Here is a 15,614-nt window from a genome sequence, read left to right as displayed (position 1 = left end):
CATAGAGTACGTACTACTCGCAAAGGGAAGAAAAAAGTTATATAAACTCCCTTCTGGTACCGTCAATTGCGACTTGGAATTACTATCCATCCATCCAACAAAGCAAAGCAAAGCAAAGCAAGCAAGCTTCTCTTCTACTCTCTACATCATCGCATTCCAAAACCTCCACACAAATCTATCTATCCCACATTCCTCAACAACTACCACCATCAAAATGACTATCCCTTATCCCTTGATCGGCCCTGAATCCTATGGCCTTGGCTCCAAGCAGGCTCGTCGCAACCGCAGTGCCTGCAGCACCCCTCGCAGCGTTGACAGCAACGTCATTGATGCTGCTTTCGCCAAGGAAGTCCAGTCTACCAACGCCTCCCAGGAGCATTTGGATTCTTGTGCGAGCAGCAACAAATCTGAGAAGAAGTGGAAGGCTAGATTCTCGAGGAAGTATGTACCATCCACTGTCTATTCCACTTTGGGATTTGGTGCTAACGATGAAATAATAGGTTCTTCCACTTCGCTTGAACTATACCACACTATACAACATTACACTACGAACGAAAACAACATAATCAACAACAATAATGAATCGCTGGACGGAATATAGCAAAGCAAAGCAAAGCAAAGCATGGGTGTTTAGAAGGATTTGATTGCATAGTTGGGAGCATTGGTTTTCTTTTTGCATCATGTCATGATTGTTATGGATAAATTAGATATAATACTTAATTAATACCCGCGGGATATGCACGCTTTACATTATCTCTTCTTCTCCATTCTATTCGTATATACAAAATGAGTGATATAACATCGATCGGAACATTAATCCTATCCTATCCTACATACTACTACTGTATGTACTCTGCAAAAAACCTGTTCCGAAGAAATCAATTATCAATTAAATTAATTGATTAATTAATCCTGCCATCACACGCACATCATACACACTACCCTACTACCCACTACAAAGTAGATAGTTAGATAATGAATGAATGAGTGACTCAAACCGGTTTCAATTTTCTAGAACAGCCCAGACACTTCACAGATAACGCTAGCGACAAACTAGTCTAGTAACCACTCACAATCCCTGAAATTCTCCTCCCTCCCTCCCGACGCTAACGATTTTAGTCTCCCGCTCGGATAGAACGGCCCTTGCCCTGTCTTGCCCTGCCCTGCCCTGCCACGCCACGCCACGCCACTAAAGCTACTAAGTGTCTATCTTACGCCACGGCGATCGGGTCAATCAGTCAATCAGTCAGTTAATCAAATCAGTGGAGAATAATGTCGGCCAATCAGGGAACTATTTATTCGATAGTTGGGATGATAGTCTGTAGGGATTTTGGGTATGGGTATGGGGGTTTGATCGTTTTCTGCAGGTGATTGATTATGGTGGGGACATTGGTGTATACTAGTTTGTGGTATGAGGATCATACTTGGGATTTAAGGTATTTAAATTGATGGTTTGCTAGTGTCAGGGGTAGGGGTAGTAGTATAGTAGGTAGTAATTAATGTGTTCATTTATCGCTAGGTTAGAGCTAGAGCCTTAGAATCAGGGGCACTGCAGTCTTTACCACTGTTCGCATTCGCAAGGCGGTGCTTACTGTAGTACGGAGCTGACTAGTAGTATGTATGTCAGTGAGCGATTTATTGCACAGCACTGTTTCATCCATCCCCTGAGGTAGGTACTTAGTAATTCTGTCATGGTGACTGGACCGGACTGGTGGTTTCATGTTACACTACTACGGCGATTAACTAATGTCATGTCATGTCGTGTCATGTCTGCTTTCGGGTAGTTCATATTACTACTACTACTACTACTACTACTACTACTACTACTACTACTACTACTACTACTACTACTACTACTACTACTACTACTACTACTACTACTACGAGGAAAATTCATTTTCCATTCATAATTTCATTTATTCATCGTAACTGCTTCGCATCTATGTATACGGTCGGATGATGCCACCCCTTCCTTAAAGTATAGTCACAATGACATACTCAAAGTAAAGTTAAGTACCCATGAACCCACCCACAGGATTTACTTACTATATATAGCAAGGTAAGGCAAGGCAAGCAAGAACATCAAAGTCCATGATGCCACGACCTGTGGAGACTGCGATGGGACCCTCCTGAATATCACTGCAACCTACTTTGTAAGGACAGACCCACGGATAAAGGAGCGATCATACAGAAAAGAAACCGAAAGACAGGGTGAGACTCTCGTATGTGGTTCCAGACCAAAAAGAAAAGCTCCGATCAACCCGACCGGATTCGGTCGGTCGGTCAATAAAGTCTTGGCCATCCGGTATGACAGGATAGCAGACAGCTTTCACATCCCATTGACCTGGAAGGAGAATCAGATGGTCCCTTACTGTCAGATCCTTTGTTACCTCCCTGACGTCTGTCTCGGGCGGATTGGCCCCAGGTACTCAGTTGGTTGATGTTCCTTGGGCTGGTGATGATGCTGGCTTTCGCTTCAGTGATCTGAGCTCCGCCGCTGGTACTACCTCCGGACTTGTTGTTATTGTTGGTGTTGGTGTTGGTGGAGCCGGTTCTGTCAGACATTTTGGATATATATATTATACCGGTAGCAGATTGCGGTGGGGTATACTATATGTTAGTGGTATCTTGGGTTGGACTGAGTGGGATTCTCGAGATCAACTGTTTAGATACTGTCTGGAGGAGAGCTGGAGCTGGAGATGTCAGGGTGTGAAGACCGTTGTGAGCGATGATGATTTTCAGATTGGTGTGGTTGATTCATGGTTTATATAGATGAGATGACTTGATTCTTGACTTTGGGGATGGATGATTGAAAGATTCTAAAGCTGCTTTCTCCGGTGTTGGGAGAAATCCATCGCCGGAATTCATCTGCAGCGTATATAGTAGAGGAGTATACCGTCAATCTGGAGAGTTACTATGAGTGATATGTATCAGTAAACTGTAATAACTGAATTGTTCCGAACATATTCGGAGTACTGCAGGAAGATGAAGAGTCCATCATATAAATGCTTCATGAAATCAGACTCAGAATATGCAAATGGGCTTGTATGTCTTGGAAGCACTGCAGCCCTGGTCATTGCCGCAGTAAAAGATGTATATTCTTCATATCGATACCGGAGATAATGTCTGGAGATGGCTGAGCGAAAGCTTAATATAGAATATGCAATTAAGCTTGTATGACCTGGAAGCATTACCTCTGGTTTGTACCGCAATACCAGGTACAAACATCCTATCAAAATCGAAGACATTCTCGAAACTTACTGCGTGAAAGCTTGAACTTAGGCGCAACTCTCACGGCCAAGCTGCCATGGCCGTGGGAGCAAGCCGTATAACCCATAGCTTGGGATCCACGAAAGAGAGACACAAAAGTGGAGCTTTGCTGCAGAGAACAGAGTTTACAGTGGCTTCTGGAATCAGAGGACAAAGAAAAGGAAGGGAACGACGCTTTGTTGATAGAAGAATGGGGGGAACAATGAGAAGAAAGAGGAGAAAGAAGCAACGCGGATGAACGTGACGTGACAATGGGCTCGTGAGTTGCCAAAGGAAAATTACGAACTGGGTTCTTTATCGGAGTTTTCATACTGAAATGAGCCTTATTGCAGGATTACTTGTAGCTCTAGGTATGTTCCCGACTGTTTGGATGAAGTCCTGCTTGTGATTTTGCTCAACGTAAAGTCATAGTCATTTGTTAGGATGATGGTAAGTCTATTGTCTATTGTCTAGAATGCTAACACTATAATCAGTGACTGTCCAGTTATGCTGATCTCTGGCCCCCTCCACGCCGTCCACGGCCCCTGCCGCGCGCGCTCTTCTGTCTCTTCTCAAACCCACTGCCATCGCCTGGCCCGCCAATACTGGCATCGCGTTTGCCACCAGGACGACCACGCGGCGCAAAAGACGAGCCTCGAACCGAGTCACCTCCGTGTCCATAGTTGAATCCGGGAATACCCTTCAACCCCATCTTGCCAACGATCTTCTTGTCGATGACAGGGGGCTCAGGGCATGCCATGCCTTGGATAGCCATCTCATTGGCCATCTGAACAAGACCCGGTTTGTCGAGACGAAGCTGCTTCAGGAGACCCGAACCAGCAAAGAAACCGATGAAAGACGAGTAGGCGCGTTGCTTCTTCTCTTCATCGATAGTGTACATAGCTTCCGCAACGGTCTCTGCATACGAGGCAGCTCCCTCGATGATGGCGTCGGTCTGGGGATGGGGCTGGATGGGTAAGTGGCGATTGTTTCTCAGGAAGAAGGTCTCCGCTTCGGTGAGGAGGATGATGGCGCGACCATCATTGCCGGCACGGGCTGTACGACCAACACGGTGAACGTATTGTTCGCCGTTGGTCGGCAAGCCAACCTGGATGACCAAGTCGACGTTGGGGAAATCCATGCCACGGCCAATGACGTCTGACGCGAAGAGGATTCCGGCAGCCGCTTCCTTGAATTGAGCGGTAGTCTTGGTGCGAGCGCTCTGACTGAGTCGGGAGTGAATCTCAAACACACTCAATTTCGTCAAGCCCCGAGAAAAGGCAGCTGCGAAGAGACTGACCATGTTTGCCGTGACGCCAAAAACGATGATTTTCGAACTGGTCTTCGTTTCCAACTGAAGAAGGGAGGCAAGAGTGGTGAAAGAATCTGCCACAGACGGCATCAGCACATGATACTGGGGAACTCTCTCATGCGTTGGGGTTTCGTTTTCATCAATAGTAGAAATGCTACTGTAGCCTGGCTTGAGCACAACACTGACCACATCCCTGACTTTGGGAGGAAGAGTGGCAGAGAAGCACATTCCCTGCCATCCGGCGCTTTTGGGGGGAATGTGTCGGATAATGTGCTTCACATCAGCTAGGAAGCCACTCTCAAGCATCGTATCGGCCTCGTCCAGAATCAAGGTCCGAATGTTAGACAGCTTGATAGCCGCCTCGGGCTCGGACAGGTAATCTTTCAACCGTCCTGGAGTTGCTACAAGAACAGAGGGAGCCTCTTTCATGAAGCGCGAAAACGCAGAAGCCCGAGCGGTTCCACCAACAGCAATGTCGCATTTCAGAGGTACTGCCATTTGCGATGTCAGTTGGTCACATGACTTGGCAATCTGCTGGGCCAGTTCACGCGTAGGGGTAACGATCAAGGTGGCGACCTGCCCTCTAGGCGGTGCCATGGTGGGGTCAAGAAGACAGTGCAATGTAGGCAGCAGGAAAGCCAGCGTCTTGCCGGTACCGGTCTTAGCCTGGACGAGGCAGTCACTGCGCCAATCTGGCAGTTCAGTTAGCACCCGTTGCTGAACGGGCGTCATATGGGTGAAACCCAAGACCTTGAGAGCTTGGAGAAGCTTAGGGTTCAGCTTTCCAGCCATGGTCTCATATAGCACCGTGCCAACGGTGGTTCCAGGACTCTGCATGATGGATGGTTGAGTTTCTATTTATATAGAAAAACCTGCAACTAATTGCTAGAGGAAAATTTCGACAGTGAAATTATAGTATGACGATTCGGCAAATGGCCGTTTTTACCTGCAAATAGCAAGGTAGTGGAACAGTGAGTAAGTCTGCTCCCTTCTCATCTCCTTTTCACTTTATATATATGATATATGATGGAGATGGATCTGATGGAGGTGTGAAGCCAACTGCCTCGTGGGTCTCTTTGAATCTCGTCGAGATTTGCCTGCCAAGACAACCCCTTAGTAAGCTGTTGATGATTGGCTGCTTTAGACCCACCGCCCTGAAATGGAGAGCGGGCCGCCCATCTTGATCGGAAAGCGAATAGGAGCTTTCCTTTGCGAAGCTTGTCCATGGCGCTGACGGGCTTGTCGATTTTTACTTACAATAGTAAAAAGTGGCTTTCATTGGTAGACGTGTTGAAGGATCATAAGAGATAAGTGGGACATCCCGAACGTGAAAAATTGCTGGTTGTCTGAAATTGAGACACCCCCTAACGTGTAAAAGAAGATGCCTACTGGAACCACTGAGGTCGGAACCGTCTGGACTCCTGCTGTTCAAATTATAGCTCATAGCGTTATGGCTCGATCAACCGGTGTCGTCTACTCCGAAATGACCGCTACAATATGACGGGAGCTTGCACGCATAATCCTTGATGTTAATGTCACAGACTGCTACAACTAGACCAAAAGAGGTATCCCTCGGATAGTGGTGCGCCTCGATCTGCCGACATACTTCGTAATGTACTATTCTCGGAGTACGAAGGATACTACGCTGGGGGGCTTGATTGACTCCAGATGACAAGTGCATTGATAGCGAACAAATAATTGTTTCACACATCATACGACTGCTCAGTATTTGCAAGGACCATCGCACTCATTTCCCACATCCACCCAATCCCTGCAAGCACAGTTGGACATCCACAGCTCACTGAACAGTGATGGAGGAAGATCCGCTGCTCTGGTAGCCCTCGGTAGCCACAATCTGGTAGTTGTGAGTACCCAGGTTCATGCCCAGCTTAGCCCAAGCGTTGAAGTGGTTGGAAGTGGTAACAGTTCCTCCCACTCTCTTGTTCTGGCGAACGGACCAGTACTGGGTGAAGGTAGCGGTTCCTTGGATAGAAGCGGCGTTGGTGCGGGTAGCCGTGTAGATATCGTAGACGGATCCATCGGAGGTGACGGTGCCCTTGTACGTGCCTCCACTGCCGGGGTTGTAGTCGCCGTAGGACTCGACGATGTAGTACTCGATTAGGGGGTCAGTGGTCCAGCCATAGACGGAGAGGTAGCCGTTGCCGCTAGGGGTGAAGGTGCCGCTGTAGGTGATGTCCCTGGAGGTATGTGAGCATTTGTTTCACTGAATACCCTAGAGGGACAGCTTGAGAGAGGTTAACTTACTGCGCACTTCCAGGGTTCCAGCCCTTTCCACCAACAAAGTTGCCAACGTTGGACCACTCGACGGTGTACGAGCCAGCGTCACCGTTGGTGTAGGTCACATCACCACCGCCGTCGGTCCAGAAGGAGTAGTAGAAGCCGTTGTTCTCGCCGGTCGAGCTCGGGGTCGAACGCTCAGAGAGCTTGTGCAAGGCATCCGAACGCTCGACGACGGAGTCGTGGGGAACTGCCAGAACAGCCTTAGCTGCGGCGAAGCAGAGGAGAAGGTTCTTGGTAAGCATGTTGAAAGAGACTTGGTTTGAGGAGTTGATTCAATGGGGCTGGGAGTAAGCAGAGAAGGTCTGCAGCGACGGAGGAGACGTTCCTGATATAACCATGATTCTGCAGAAGCTATTTAGCCTTTATTAAGAAGGGTACCTGCCGAGACCCTGCCGAGGCCCTAAATGTGAGACCCTGCCGTACCTGAAACGTCCGCTGTGATGGGGTTTAGCCTAGTCGGTGGAGCATCCGTGGGCGATTTGGAAAGCCGAATTGATCTCCCGAAACAGCCTAAATCTCCTTCTAGGGTCCTGCAGACATCCTGAAATCATAATGCCTGTTCGAATAGGCAGTGGAGCTTCAAGGGCCTAGATTTCTGGTTGTGAACATCGATATCCGCCTGTATAGGCTGACTCTATTGCTGTGTTAAATGCATCTTGGCTCGAAGGCTTCGTTGTTCATTACGTAAGACCCATAGTTTGGCTATCATCCAATCATTAATGACATGGAAAACCATTGATGACTCTGTATACTACTTATCATTAATTATAATCTTACTGGAATCTAGACGGAGACGTACTGCCTGTATCTAGTTAGGAAGGAAAATGCTAGCGTGTGCTAACTTAAGGGAGTGTCTCCTGCCGTTAGTGACTTAGCAGAGTGCCACCGCCGCGTTAAATCTGAGGATAATACTACTATCACTACTTATTAAGGAAGGTGCCAATTGAGATCCTTCGCATGAAACCTAATCGGAAAGTAAAACGCAAGGGAAAAGATTGTGCAGAACCGGCTTCCCGACGGTCAAATAAAAACAAGGCTAGACGCCACAAGATGTTTTGATATTAGCCTGTGGCTCAAGAAGATCCGATTGCTCAGATAGCCGCCCGATACTTTGTAGTATAAGTCTCCACTGGGTGGGGCGCCAATAGTGCCATGACAGTGCTCTTTCCATTCTGAGAACTGGTGAGATGCTCTGCCGTGAAATTACCATACTCTTCCCTCCTGTGGCATTATCTGAGGGTCTACGCGTTTCAATATGATTTAGAATATTTGTCATTGAGCACTGCTAAGTCTGTAGGCAGCTGAGCAAAGCAACATGGAGTGTATTATTGTGATGCAGGAAAATAGTAGCAAGGGTCAAAACCAGCAAAACCTATCATAAGCAAAATGGCGAACAACTGGCTAATAAAACATCAACTTGAAAAAAGTAGTATAGCAATCAATCTCACTCCTCCCGGAAGAAAGATCACCATTTAGCAATAGTCTTTGGTATCGTAATCCGGATAAATGTGATCCAGGCTGCAAACCGAGTTGCCGCCCAGATAGAACGAGGTAACTATGATACAACCATCAGTATATGAGCACGACACAATGACAACATTAACATGTAAAAGAACTCACGATCAACAGGCAGAGTACTGCTTGGGTTCTTGACCACGACCTGGCTCTCTTCATCTGAAGTCAGACTATTCTCGCATTTCAGCTGCTCCGTGCCGTAGGTGGTTGAGTTGCCTCCCAACCACACGTCGACATGCCAGATATGGCTCTTCCAATCTTTAGTGCACTGTTCGCAATAGTCTTCGTTGATCAGATATTTCTGTAGGTACGGCGAGTAGACAGTCTCGCATCTGTCGAATTCGCCAGGTGCCGTGGCGAAGGTGAGCGGATTCTCGTGGGTGCCGATGCCGCCAGCCGCCATGCCACGGCCACAGTCTTCCGAGATGTCTGAACCCGGAGGGTCGTTGTCGGGATATCCATAGAAGGTGTGAGATACTTTGCTGACAACATGGCATTCTCCATCCTGGGACTGGCTTCCTCCCTGTACGGGCTGTGTGTCAGTTACATTGACAACTGCAGTTGGCCGCTGAGAGTCCTCCCCATTAGAAGTAGCACTTGGCTGGTGCGGAACATCACCGGTCGGAGTGACACTCGCGGTATGAGTGCCAGTTTCATTGTGAGGACCGCCTTCGTTGTAAGTGCCTCCATCGGGATCCATAGGAAGGGTGTCATTCCCCTGAGTAGTACTTACTCCGGTGTTATGGCTGCTTCCATCATCGTTGTTGTCGTGCTTAAACTTTTTAGGGAGCAAGACTGAGAGACAGACAACGACAACCACTATGGCGACGAGGAAAAAGGTTCCGAGAAGGATCCACAACAGGCGTTTGCGTTTGTATTTTGGGCCTTTGGTTGGCTGCACACTGTTTGGAGCTGGGAGAGAGCTGGCCTTTTGATCGGAAGACATGATTATACGTAAAGACGAAAGATGGAAGTTATTTGTAGTAAATTAAGAGCGCGTGGGTAGCTTGTTGGGTAGACAGTCTGTGTTGTGGTGGCTTGGAAGAGAACAAAGAGAAAAGGGGCTCAAGAACTTAGAAGCGCCATGTTGTCGAAGACTCATCGCTACGTCTGCATGTTGAGTCACAGACTGGGGTCAGCCACGGTTCGGATCTCAACCATGAGCAAACATCCGGGTAAACAGCCCACGATGAGCTACATAGACAGTAAGTATGAGCGGGGCTAGACAGCACAGCCTCCAATGACTGCGAAGCAGACAAGATGAAGTTGAGAGCGCATTATTGTATCGCCCTTCGAAGATGTCGACATGTTGTTAGCTAAATCTACTTCATGAGGGCCTAGCCCAGAAAAAGTCGGATACTGGCCGTTATCGACTGGTCAAATTGAGTCGACATAGATGACGCCAGCACGTAGCTTCAACAGTACGTCGCGGTGATGCAGATTATCGGCCAGGAGGAGCCTAGCACCCTTACACTGGACCAATCCCTTCTTGAGTACTTCGGTCCCGGATTTATAAACTGGCTGCACCTAGACTTCCTGAGCGACGCAGGCGTCAGTGCCACATGGGGTATGAATTGTCTCCGTATAATCAATTAACTGGGTGATATTGGCGGCGTAAGGCGCAGCGTCGGCGTGGTGAGCGACATACACCATTCGATCTAATGTCGCCGAGATAGCGTCTTAGATAACCTATATTCTCTCGCAATGCTATTACTGCGATTAATATTGCTGGTAAACATGCGTTTCATTGTAAGAAGGTCCAACTTTCTGATTTTAGAGGAGTGAAATATATTCCTCAAGAGTCCACGCTAAGATACCTGCGGTTTGTAACCAAAACGGCAGGGAAAGACGGAATCAGGGTTCATAGTTCGATAGGCATAATCGTATAAGCCTTTACAAGATCTGAGGATCAAATGATCGTAACGAGATAGAGTGAGGTCCACGATTATCTTCTAAGTCATGCTCAGCTCAAGGCCCGTTATTATCAGACTGAAGAATTATTTCGGACCCCTTTTGAGTAGCGTCATAGCGAGAAATTAAACCAAGAATCCTTGCCATTTTTATGTAGCTAAAAACAGCAGGAGACGACGAGAGTAACTTCTCTTAATAAATAATAAATAGATACTACTGCATGAGGACTTTGTTAGAGCGTTGAAGACAATGCGGACTAAGAGGAAGTGAGGTTCACTCACCTTGTTCGTCGAGATCATTCTTAGCCCATAACCCAGCATTATCAGGCTAACGTAATAACTAAGAGGCCCAGACCTATCCACGCGATCAAGTATCTACTAGAAAGGGATAAGGCTTAAGGCTGAGGACATCCAGATAAACTAAGTCCACTGGAACTCTGTGTTCATACTCGCGTCTTCGCTGTAAACAAAATCAGCCAAGGGTGAACTTTACTCAAGCGCTGTATAAACCTAATGTTCATGTAGTTGTTCTCGTTGAGCGAGAGATATATGGTCGATTCGTTAAGCGGGAGACATATGGTCGACTGGCTGGGTCCCATTAACTCGGGTTGTCCAGCGGCGGCAATTTGATAGTTGACCAGATCGCCGCGTGCAATGGCCAGGATAGAAGTTGTATCATAATCCAGCGGGTGATAAACCGCAAGCAAAACACCACGCATAGTAGGGGGGATGGCGGGATTGTAGTTGTAGATCGCGTAGGTCAAGGTATCAATGTCGTTAATAGCTCTTTGAAACTGGTCGGGTCTGTTCCAGTATTCTTCTGTACACGGAAGATATAGCCACGTTGTACTGAACTGCCACTGAGAGACATCAAAAAGATCATCGGCCATCTTTAGTTTCTGAAACACGATATTAAGCGGATAGTAAGAAGCGACACGCGTCTGAGCAAATAAAGAAGCCAGAAGAAGCGAGGATTTGGATGAGGTAAGGTTGGAAGAGGAAACTGAATTTATGCTTCCACCTCCAAGCAGTCACTCCTTCCAGAATCCGAATTCAATGTAATTATTCCTCGGGCCGGTAACACCGCTTGCCGAGAATATGATAGACATTCCCATAATTGCAAGCTTATGAATGCAGATGTCTGCGTATCTTGAGATTCACGAAGGAAGGTCCCTCGGTGAAGACATGTGGCAGCCATCATAGATCCAGGCCCAGGGCCCGTGTTGGTTTATAAGAGGTTGGTTAGGTTACGACACGAAAACGAGGGAAGAGTGACTGTAATACCTCGAGTTTGACTGTGTGACTGAAAGCGTGCAACGATTGTCAAGAAAGGTAAGCCAGCAACTAGGGGTTCAGGCAACCTCAAGTACCAAGCCACATGCTATCTATTAAAGCCCTAAGTGTAAGGACTCACAGTTCGGTTCAGATAAAATGCACTAACGCTCGGAGATACTGGTCCTCCGAGGTAGGGCCCGAGGGGCATGTACATGAAAGCACGCACTGACGAGGTGGCAGCAAGGTGGCAATGAGCCCAGCTACAAGAAAGTAGTACACTTATAATCTAGATGATGGAATATAGGTAACATCCTCAATTAAACTAGCTTGCTTGTGATCCAATGAAACTCCTGCTCCAGTGGTCGCTGTCTGGGTTAAGCTCAAGGATAGCTCATATTGGGGTTCTTAGAAAGCCCCACTAACTCTAAATATTGCAAGCTGGATAAGCAATTAAGGTTCAAACTGATATTATTGAGGTGGATATGAAGGTCTATCTCATCTCTGTGATCAACTGCTAAACTCTCTGCCTTATGACTCTTGTTTTAATCGGTGGGGCAATTGGACGCACTACATAACACTTCCAATGATTTCTTGTCGCGACGCGCGTCAACTTCGTCGAATCAGACGGCCCAACGGGAATCAGATAGCCACTAATACTCCATAGCCATCACCTCATCCATCAGCACGAAGGCGTCACCACCAAGCTTCATCAAAGTCCACTGAGCTGTGGTGATGTATCGCTAGAGCAATGTCCGTGCGTCGGCTCTCGCCTACGATAACAATTTGGGACCGTCGAACCAGCAAGCTTCTCCCTGTCTAGTTGGTTGTTGGCAATCATATGAATAGCATGGGCTGATATAAAAAATATTTCTGCCAGTATATATCCAGCGAAATTGCGCACTCACAGGGCACTCAGCACGCAATTGACGCTAATAGCATGTCACCACCAGCATATCCTGGCCGCTCAGCGAAGCGCCATGGGAGGTCATGGAGCCCCGATGGAAAAGATCATTTATATCTTGTGCTGAGCCTGTCTCTAGTCGCCCTCAGCTATTCTGGAGTTTTACTTTTCCATCCATCCACAAATAAGCCAACAGCACCGTTATCATGGCGCTTTTGGAATTTCCCAAGCTCAACTCCACACTAGGGACGCTGAGGGCCTATCACTTGGCCGCAATCATATTGTGAGAGATGCCAGTGTCCTTTTCCATATGATCGCTAACCTCGAACCCCTTTCAGCGTCTCCTCGTTCTTGGCAGGTTATGACTCCGGTATCGCGGGAGGAATTTTGAGCTACAAGACCTTCGAGGATGACTTTCGTTATACTAGCGGCCAGGAGTCTAAGGTCTCTTCCTTAACGGTCGGTCTGGAGCAGCTCGGTTCCTTCGTCGCATCTCTCTTTGCCTATTATCTCACCGATAAGTTCGGGCGCAAATGGGTCATCATCGGCTCAACTGCCGTCTTCTGCATTGGGGTTATTATCCAGGTCATTAACACCCACTCGCTTGGCGCATGGTACGCAGCCCGCATCATCGCTGGTATTGGTATGGGAGGCCAAAGTGTTGTCGTCCCTATGTACTCCGCCGAGATGACGCCGAAGGAAATCAGGGGGCGATGTGGTTCCTTCTACCAATGGCTATACACATGGGGTATCCTAGCGGCTTACTGGATAGACTACGTACGTGTACTAACAGACATTGTGCCTGGCCATTGGCTGACAAACACATAGGGTGTCGCAGCGAGTGCAAGCATTTCGAAAACATCGCGCGAATGGCAAATCCCCGTGGGTCTTCAGCTGGTCTCGGGAGGAATCATGGTTATCGGAGCGTGTACACTGCCCGAGTCCGTACGTTGGCTGCTGAGCCAAAACAGAACCGACGAAGCTTGGAAATCCTTGACCTGGATTCGTGGCGACGAAGGAGAGAAGACCATCGAAGAATTCAAGGAAACACAACTGGGTTTGAAGGCAGAAAAGGCAGCAAAAGAGAACTTTTCTCTTCGTGAGCTGTGGGAACCGGCTAATCGCCTGCGTTTCTGCGTCGGGCCTATGCTTTTCGTGTTCCAAAATGCAACGGGAAGCAGTGCCCTCGCTGTCTTCGCGCCAGAATACTTCAAGCTTCTTGTCGGAAGCGGAGGTAATCGCGATCTTCTGCTCACTGGTCTCTTCGGTGCTGTGAAATTCATCGCTTGCACGTTCTTCATCCTCTTCCTCGCAGAGCGATTCGGTCGTCGGATGTTGCTTACGGGCGGATCAGCCTTCATGGCAGTGTGTATGTTGATTACCGCTTTGATTGTCAAGTGTATCCCGACCGAGTCGAGTACGTCGGTCACCTCTGCCGGCCGAGCCACGGTGGCCATGCTCTACTTGGATATCATGGTAGGAAACCTTCTTACATTACATGTCTTAGTGCCTGATTAACGTTTCCTACTAGGTGTACAACTGTTCATGGGGTCCAGTCCCTTGGGCATATGTGCCGGAAATCTTTCCCACGCGTATTCGAGCCCTGGGACTAGCATGCAGTATGTTGGCTCACTGGGCAACATCATTCTGTTTCTCTTTTGCCAGTCCCTACATGATTGATAACATCGGTGCAAACACCTTCCTGTTGTTCATGGCTTTCGACATCACCGCTGCGCTCTTCTGCTTCGCCTTTGTGCGAGAAACCCGTGGTCAGAACCTGGAGGTCGCCGCAGGAACAGAATGGGACGTGGTCGAAAAGTCCGCTGATGGTCTGGAGGCAAGCGAGAAAGGTGAAATCGACCCTGATAGACCTTCAGAGATTGCTGTGGCACCTGGGGCTGACAAGCAACTAGAGGTCGTTGCTGTGCATGATACTTATGGCCTGAACTTTAAGCGGCGGTCGTAAAACTAATTACATATAATTATCGGACTATAGCGTATAATGGTTAGTGGAGGATTCGTCAGAAGCAGTGATGGAACGTGTTACAGGCATATAGTCTATTGATAGTGGGAACATACAAGACGTTGTTAGAGTTATACATCTCGAGCCACTTTCATAATTGCTAGGATATAATGGGTCTTATCGTTTTGTTACATTTCTCTCAAGATACGACAAACCATGGGGTTGTTACACAAGGTGGAGAGATCTTCAATCATACTTAGGAGGGTCAAGAACCGTCCAGAACCACTCCATACTTACTTCACGTACTGTAGCCATTAACCGTCCGAAAATAAAACAAAAGTAGAGACAGGAGGCTCGGTGTGATTCTCACGTGGTCGATTCCACCTCTTTAGCGATTGACTGTCCAACTCAGTCTTTGCCGTCCACTTCCCCTCCTACTCCGGCACAATTTTGTCTTACTCTCACCTAAGATCATCTCATAAGACTGTCAATCTCGGTCAAAATCAAGTTTTGCTCCATGTCGTCGGCGCAAACGTGAATGGACAATGGGGACGTTCCGATTTCTCTTAGCATTTGTTGGAGCTATGGGTCCAAGTCCGTCTGTCTCCAAGTCTCTTTGTGATACTTTGTGATACAACAGCTGGTTTCAATAACTTCTTACCCTTTATAGAATCACTATTGAGCTAAATTTTCTGACAATTGTGTCTCAGTAGGCCATCCAAGACACTCGAAAGATACAGCAGCGTCAAGGATTGTTTGACAACAATTGAGAGTTATCAGTTTTGATCGGACTGTGTTCATGCCAGAACGATATACACTCTAGACCAGCAAACCTCAAATCATCAAGAGCCGGGGCGTAGCCCGATAGCGCATATGTCAAAAGACCTGCCCAAGCGAGATGATCAGTCTGACCAGACGCCACGCAATTATTGCAGCCCCACGGGTTGCTACAAACGAAGGGTTAAGGTTTGATATTTCCTAGACTGATCGGAAGATCATTCACCTCGTGGATGCAAATCGATTTTGTCGATGACGGTTCGTCAAGATGCAGGAGAAGCCGTGGCACAAAAACCATTGGAGGTCGCAGCAGAGGGGGTTCTACTTGGCAGCTGACGATCGGAAGGCTATACCATTCCCTAAGGATAAATGTACCGATTTACGGCTAAGTCCTTTCCCTGTGAGCAACAC

The 15,614-nt window shown here is 47.7% G+C and overlaps 7 protein-coding genes across 7 annotated transcripts; 2 read left to right on the top strand and 5 right to left on the bottom strand.

Annotated features, from left to right (window-relative positions):
- Positions 1 to 214: 214 nt before the first annotated feature.
- Positions 215 to 519, top strand: BO87DRAFT_400254 (uncharacterized protein; the record flags this gene model as incomplete). The annotated part of the gene is made up of 2 exons (XM_025625508.1): positions 215 to 441; positions 501 to 519. The coding sequence occupies 2 exons, from the start codon at positions 215 to 217 to the stop codon at positions 517 to 519; spliced, it is 246 nt and encodes an 81-aa protein (XP_025476042.1).
- A 1,367-nt stretch (positions 520 to 1,886) lies between these two features.
- BO87DRAFT_379673 (uncharacterized protein) lies at positions 1,887 to 2,908 on the bottom strand. The gene has a single exon (XM_025624100.1). The coding sequence runs from the start codon at positions 2,563 to 2,565 to the stop codon at positions 2,284 to 2,286; it is 282 nt and encodes a 93-aa protein (XP_025476041.1). The 5' UTR covers positions 2,566 to 2,908; the 3' UTR covers positions 1,887 to 2,283.
- Positions 2,909 to 3,680: 772 nt separating this feature from the next.
- On the bottom strand, positions 3,681 to 5,598 carry BO87DRAFT_379672 (DEAD/DEAH box helicase). Its single transcript, XM_025624099.1, has one exon. It carries the CDS (start codon positions 5,351 to 5,353, stop codon positions 3,755 to 3,757), a length of 1,599 nt encoding a protein of 532 aa, XP_025476040.1. The 5' UTR covers positions 5,354 to 5,598; the 3' UTR covers positions 3,681 to 3,754.
- A 761-nt stretch (positions 5,599 to 6,359) lies between these two features.
- On the bottom strand, positions 6,360 to 7,111 carry BO87DRAFT_366607 (glycoside hydrolase family 11 protein; the record flags this gene model as incomplete). Its single annotated transcript, XM_025621844.1, has 2 exons — positions 6,827 to 7,111; positions 6,360 to 6,759 (listed from the first exon to the last, which is right to left on the bottom strand). The coding sequence occupies exons 1-2, from the start codon at positions 7,102 to 7,104 to the stop codon at positions 6,360 to 6,362; spliced, it is 678 nt and encodes a 225-aa protein (XP_025476039.1). The 5' UTR covers positions 7,105 to 7,111.
- Positions 7,112 to 8,334: 1,223 nt separating this feature from the next.
- On the bottom strand, positions 8,335 to 9,323 carry BO87DRAFT_444793 (uncharacterized protein; the record flags this gene model as incomplete). Its single annotated transcript, XM_025628142.1, has 2 exons — positions 8,335 to 8,417; positions 8,483 to 9,323. 2 exons carry the CDS (start codon positions 9,321 to 9,323, stop codon positions 8,335 to 8,337), a joined length of 924 nt encoding a protein of 307 aa, XP_025476038.1.
- Positions 9,324 to 10,576: 1,253 nt separating this feature from the next.
- BO87DRAFT_444791 (uncharacterized protein) lies at positions 10,577 to 11,177 on the bottom strand (the record flags this gene model as incomplete). The annotated part of the gene is made up of 2 exons (XM_025628141.1): positions 10,577 to 10,747; positions 10,798 to 11,177. 2 exons carry the CDS (start codon positions 11,175 to 11,177, stop codon positions 10,708 to 10,710), a joined length of 420 nt encoding a protein of 139 aa, XP_025476037.1. The 3' UTR covers positions 10,577 to 10,707.
- A 1,314-nt stretch (positions 11,178 to 12,491) lies between these two features.
- BO87DRAFT_409608 (sugar porter family MFS transporter) lies at positions 12,492 to 14,538 on the top strand. Its single transcript, XM_025626259.1, has 4 exons — positions 12,492 to 12,746; positions 12,802 to 13,240; positions 13,292 to 13,939; positions 13,995 to 14,538. The coding sequence occupies exons 1-4, from the start codon at positions 12,670 to 12,672 to the stop codon at positions 14,427 to 14,429; spliced, it is 1,599 nt and encodes a 532-aa protein (XP_025476036.1). The 5' UTR covers positions 12,492 to 12,669; the 3' UTR covers positions 14,430 to 14,538.
- The last annotated feature ends 1,076 nt before the right edge of the window (positions 14,539 to 15,614 follow it).

This window comes from Aspergillus neoniger (genome assembly GCF_003184625.1).
Source record: "Aspergillus neoniger CBS 115656 unplaced genomic scaffold BO87scaffold_35, whole genome shotgun sequence".
Classification (NCBI taxonomy): Eukaryota; Fungi; Ascomycota; class Eurotiomycetes; order Eurotiales; family Aspergillaceae; genus Aspergillus; species Aspergillus neoniger.
Note: the sequence above shows the minus strand (reverse complement) of the source record. Positions and strands in the feature narration are given on the sequence as shown.